Below are 5729 nucleotides of genomic sequence, written 5' to 3'. Positions count from 1 at the left end.
TAATTTAGTATATGTTCTTGCACGTTCCTTTTCTATTTTTGTCGACAACGCTGCTGCTTCCACAGGCCAATTGCAATAATTTGGCCAAAGTGTACAACAGCTGTTCGAACCAGTAGCAGTGTTGGAAAATGCAAACTTTACATTTTGAGATACCTGGCGCACAATTCAAATTGAACCACGAAAACATGTAAATTTAGTTGAAATTTAAGATTCTTTTATAAAATAGAATATATATATTTTGTCTTAATAAGTTAGCAAACAAACAAAGAACGGGCATTTACATCGAGATCTTCATTAAACAGAAAGCAAACATTAAACCTTATTAGTTTCGTTTTGTTCATCTCGAAGCAGTCTATAATTTAAAACATAAACACAAGTGCCTCAAGTACATAATACGTTAATACGTTTTAAGCGATATTTTTCTCGTTTCAATGAGACAAATGAAGACATCGCACTGTTTTTGTTTTTGCTGAGAAAGGAAAGGGAAAGTAGGAGAATGGGAAAGTGACATATGTATGTATATGTAGTTTATATAAATATAGATACTTGTATTATATATAAGTAAATTATGTGATTATATTGCGGCGCCGTTTACGCAGCTTGTCCTATCTGCGCTCCGTTTGCAATGTTATGTTCGAGTCCGAGTTGGAATAGTTTTGTTCCAACCTAGGCCGAAACTCATCTTCGCCATCCGAATAGGAACCGACAGACCGACAAATTCTAAACATTATAAGATACGAGATAGGAATAAAATTGTTGGTAATGAAAATAAATAATTTAATTAATAACAGTTTTATACCGTTGCGTTGACGCATAACCCTCGATGGCCAGAGCCTGACTCACGCCCGGCGGCAGCAGTTGCTGCAGCAAGGCATCTTTGGCTGTATTTGCTGTCGTAGGCAGTGGCACATGATTAATGTCCACCGATGAGTGCGACTGAGAAAGCTGAGAGTTTGCCGCCGCTACAGCCAAACCGTTAACATGTCTGCCGCTAACGGACATTTGGTTATCACGATCCATCGATGCATCGCGCTGCGTGCGCTCAATATAGCGCAGTGTATCAAAGAGTTCTAGTAAATTGCTAAAGGTGTTTCGCAAATCACAGTGGCCGGTGATATCATAGCACAGTTGCGAAACATTCTGACGCAGCAAGTAAATGGCATACTTGGTTTGCTGCGATGGCAACATTGAACGCGTATACAAAGGGAATCTGAAAAAATATCACAATTAAATTAACTTGCAAATTGGTCAATAGTAAAAAGAAATATTACTCTTTCGATGTGTAGGTCAGCTCCTTGATTTCATCGGCAATACGCGAACGAGATGGTTCATAATAAATGGGGTTGCGTAGCGGGCGATCCATAATGTAGGCTAGCATCTGTACAAGATGTGCCACATAGCCCAGCGCTGCGCTCACCGCCAGCGGCGAGACGTTCTCCAGCAACTGGGCATTTGTCGCTTGCCTGGACTCGCTCGTGTATTGTTCCATGTGGGGAAAGGCAATACCACAAATGCTAAACTGTTGCGAGCCCATACTTTTGATGTCATAAATCTCTTGAAGCTCGAGCACCAACGTGGACATGCTACGCTCCACCTATTCACAAATAATAATTAGTTTAACAAAAGTCCACTGCATCTGCATGAAATCTTACCTGTAATGTGATTTGCCGTTTTTGTTCGCGATCAGCACTCTGCTTCGGCGCCTCTGTGCGCAATTCCAAACGTTGCTGTTCCAGCTTGAGTAACTGGTTGTGTAATTGGCGTTGCACTCGATCTCGTTCTTCCCGCAACAACTGAAGATGCTCTTGCTTTTGCGCGTTACGCTCTTTAAATGTCTCGCGCTCGGTTTCGAGTAGTCGCTTTTTGCAGCGCAATGCTTCAATCTGTTGCATCAGTTGCTGGGCACTGTACAATGTCAGGGGGGCAATCTCTTGCTGCTCAGCCAGCAGCACGCTAAGCGTGCGCCCCATGGAATGATATTGCTGAGAATGAAGACTGCCGTACGGCGACCCAGAGATTGACGTTGTTCGTGGCTTCAGTCGCAGCTCATTGCGCGTAATGCAGCGCACACTCAGTCGTGCAATTTCGCTGCTGATTTCCGCTATATCCCGTAGTTTCTTTCGCTGATCGCGTTGGCGACGCTGTAACAGCAGCAGACTCTCCAGATTATAGCTACGACGCATATCCGCCAGTTGACAGCTAAGTTGGGCATAGCGCATGGTGCTCATCTGCAGAACAGGACTGCCACTGCGACTAACACTTGGCGAATTGATGCCGCCAGCATCGCTGGCATTCCGTTTATTATTGTCGAGCTCGGCATACCGTTGATAGTGCAAATGTAGTTGGGCATGCAATCCCTGTTCACTGATCAGCGCCGGTGAGGTAAAGAGTTCGCCATTCAATTGAAAAATCAAGCAGTTGATGCGACAATTGGCAAGCGCCAGTTGTGCGACAGGTATGAGGCCGGAAAAGTAAACACCCCAGCTAAAGAGCAGCTCTGGAGGGCGTGGCAGCTTGTGGGGTGTCAAATGCACATTGGCCAGGCGCTGCGACAGCTTCGCGCTGTAAACAATATAAACATTAATGTCGATTCACTGGAAATGTTGTTATGGCAAATGTAGCCGTTATGGATACCGGAATATTTACCTTTGTTGCGGCTCCGATATCTGTTCAGTCTCATTTGGCTCAAGAGTCCGCTGGGCAGTCGGATGATAATGCGCCCAGACTTTAACACACACGCATTGAGCATTAGATTTTCGCCAGGTTTCGTCGCCCGCACAAATTTCCGCCCACTTTTGCTGCTGGTGCCGCTGCGGCAGCGCCTCGCTCGTATAGAACGCTTCACTAGCCTTATCTGCATGTAATGTGTAGTATAAAAGCAACTCTTCTTGTTCCGCAACTCCACACTCCCCACTGCCACTGTTCGCGTTAATGTTGTTGGCGTCCAAGGTGCACTTAATGTTGAGTCCTTGGATGCGCGCCAGGTTGCGGAGACGCAACTGCTGCGTTGCAAGCGGCAGCCATTCACAGCATCGCGGTCGCAAATGCATTGCGATTATGGTTCGGTGTTACGCTGATGGGCACATGATAAACGCACAATAAATTAATTACTAGAATATTTTGCAAAAATTAACTTTGATCAACTTTGTGATGGACAAACAGCTGTTTTCAACAACGGCAAGCAGTGTGACCGTGCACATTTCGTTTTTAACAATGTGGCAGTGCTGACACTCGCTATCTAGCAGCAATGTGGCAACACCAACAGAGGGGCAAGTTTATATTGGTTGGTCAGCGTAAAAGGCAGCTTGATGCAAGGTTTTCTTCTAAAACAAACTAAACCCAGTTTGTATTCGATCGAAAATTAAATAAGATTAAACTTGATTCTAGATGCTCAACTACATTAAAGAGGCAATAATGGCGCCGTCCACACGTAGCAGCAGCTGTGGCAAAAACAATCAAAGTTCAACTGGCAAAGGACTGGACAAGGGCAACAGAGATAAGGAAAGAGAACGGGAACTTGAATCGTCAGGAAAAATGCAAGGCTACAAAATAACTGACAATGAGCGAACTCGAAAATATGGGATTGGAGCAAATTCACTGGAAATGCTCATACGTAAAGCTCTGCTTAAATTTCCGGTAAGTCTCGATAATTGCCAGCCAATATTTATGAAATTGCGCGTCAAAGTGGTTCCAAGCTTGTAGACCATAGCCCATTCCGCCCACTTAGTTGGTCGTGTCCCTGTCCCTGGAGATTCAAGGCCAATGTCTTGTGGTGCGCTTCCGCTTTGTTTGTCGCCCCAATGTCAGCCATACGCTGTAAGGCAAAGCGCATGCGCGGAAAAGCAAACAAATCGGCAACAGGACACTTGTTGCTACAAATTCAATGCTAGACATAGACACATAGGTCAGGGCTCAATTTGAAGCAAGTCAAGGGCACCTTATGCATGTATATACTCTGCTCCATATCTCCTTGACTTCGTTTCAAGCTGCAGGACTTGCACATCTATTTGGCATCCGATGGTTTTGAAGTGTCCGATGACGAATATTTTAACAGCTTGCCAGCGCAGACCTTATTCATCGTGGCTGGACCCGATGCTGTTATTACAACAGGTAAGTGAATTGACTGCAAAGTCTATAATTATATTTATATAATACAATGATTATATTTGCTTACAGATGGTGACTATGAGTTTGAAAAAATGCGTCAAGAGTCGCCGTTGCTCAAGGTGGCAGACATATTTTATGACTTCATTGAGCAGCATCCGGATAAGTTTCGTCGTATGATTGCGCAGTACGAACAACAAAAGCAGCGTCATGCTCTGGACAACACCAAGGCACACTTGAGCCTAAAGGTCGATCACCTTGAATGGTTCGAGGGCAGCGAGGAGCGCTTTCAATCCAAGGAGGAAGCAATGGCAATGAGAGCACAAACACGTGTTCGTGGTTACTATTACAAGACCAAGGAGGAGTTGACTCGCAACAAACTGTACAGACAAAATGCCAAGGCGAGACAAGTGATTAATTCTGCGCTGGAACAATTTCGCTATCTGCTAATTGGCTGCGATTACTTCTCCATGATGTTTAATCGAAAGTGTCAGCAGAAGCATGAGATACTGCAAGAGCATATTGACACAGAGGAGACTGATGCTGCCGGTGTTCCTAATAAGCGTCTAAGACAACTCATTAAGGACTACACTACACGCCATGCCATACTGGATGAATGGTCTGTTTCATTATGCACTGATCTGGGTGATTTCTATTGCCAGGGTGCATACTCAGATAATGGCAATTGTTGCAGTCTACAGCACACCATAAATCCATATGCATCGCGTGAGAATCTTATTTTGTTTCAAGTGTGGAATCTCGATCATCAAATTGAATTATGTCGCTCAATTTTGCCCTCTCTCGTGGCTAATGTCGAAGAGTTGGTTACATATCCACAACGCAAGTGCACGCTTCACAACAAACGCGTTATCGACATTTCTGTGCTTGAATACTTTTTAGAGATATTCTCGCTGAAGAATCTCAAGCTGGTTCACATTGTATGCCACGATAAGGTACAACGTACAAATCGCTCAAATGGTCGTCTTCTATGCGCTGACTGTCATGAGTATCGAATTGTACAAGAGCTCATGGATGTAGAGACGGCAGATACAACTTCCTAGGGAAATAAGTCTAACGTTATCCCTTAAAGCAATATTATATACAATAATGATGATGACACTTTATAGATATATGCTCTTATATACATTTATGATAAGGGACGTAGCCCTTAGAATGTATGAAAATTTATGCTATGGACATATGTAATTTAAACTGGTCTGAAATGAGTTAAGTTGTACAAATCTCAAGTATCTCAAAGTTAACTATACTATAGAAGTTTAATGTTGAAATGTTTACAAACATATTGTATAATGAATGAAAAATGACATATTTATGCATTTAATATATGGTATATGCCAACCTATTATTATATATTATACAAACTATTTAAAAAAAAATAGCTTTAAATGTTGTTAGCTATATAGCGCGTAGTTGTGTTTTGAACAGGTATTTTAACCGTTGCCTTGTTCAACATGTCCATTTTAAGAAAGCAGGTATACATATTGTATTGTGTATAAGATCGATTATGAGTTCACGTTAGCGCTAGCGAACTTGAATGTAGAATCTCTACTTGTATAATAAAATCAAAATGAATAATTTCTTGCTTTATTTTTGTGCAATATGTA

The 5729-nt window shown here is 42.7% G+C and overlaps 2 protein-coding genes across 4 annotated transcripts; one reads left to right on the top strand and one right to left on the bottom strand.

Annotated features, from left to right (window-relative positions):
• Nucleotides 1-210: 210 nt before the first annotated feature.
• On the bottom strand, nt 211-3190 carry LOC132789671 (UV radiation resistance-associated gene protein). Its single transcript, XM_060797864.1, has 5 exons — nt 2647-3190; nt 1653-2562; nt 1272-1594; nt 800-1210; nt 211-720 (listed from the first exon to the last, which is right to left on the bottom strand). The coding sequence occupies exons 1-5, from the start codon at nt 3048-3050 to the stop codon at nt 606-608; spliced, it is 2163 nt and encodes a 720-aa protein (XP_060653847.1). The 5' UTR covers nt 3051-3190; the 3' UTR covers nt 211-605.
• Nucleotides 3191-3216: 26 nt separating this feature from the next.
• On the top strand, nt 3217-5700 carry LOC132789681 (DNA fragmentation factor subunit beta). Of its 3 annotated transcripts, none has more exons than XM_060797883.1 (4): nt 3217-3315; nt 3388-3636; nt 3987-4110; nt 4177-5700. In XM_060797883.1, exons 2-4 carry the CDS (start codon nt 3388-3390, stop codon nt 5163-5165), a joined length of 1362 nt encoding a protein of 453 aa, XP_060653866.1. In that variant the 5' UTR covers nt 3217-3315; the 3' UTR covers nt 5166-5700. The 3 variants fall into 3 exon arrangements, with proteins under 3 accessions (XP_060653866.1, XP_060653874.1, XP_060653858.1); XM_060797891.1 differs by having other exon boundaries at nt 3242-3315; nt 3371-3636; XM_060797875.1 differs by lacking the exon at nt 3217-3315 and having other exon boundaries at nt 3993-4110.
• The last annotated feature ends 29 nt before the right edge of the window (nt 5701-5729 follow it).

The sequence above is a fragment of the Drosophila nasuta genome, chromosome 2L, assembly GCF_023558535.2.
Source record: "Drosophila nasuta strain 15112-1781.00 chromosome 2L, ASM2355853v1, whole genome shotgun sequence".
Classification (NCBI taxonomy): Eukaryota; Metazoa; Arthropoda; class Insecta; order Diptera; family Drosophilidae; genus Drosophila; species Drosophila nasuta.
Note: the sequence above shows the minus strand (reverse complement) of the source record. Positions and strands in the feature narration are given on the sequence as shown.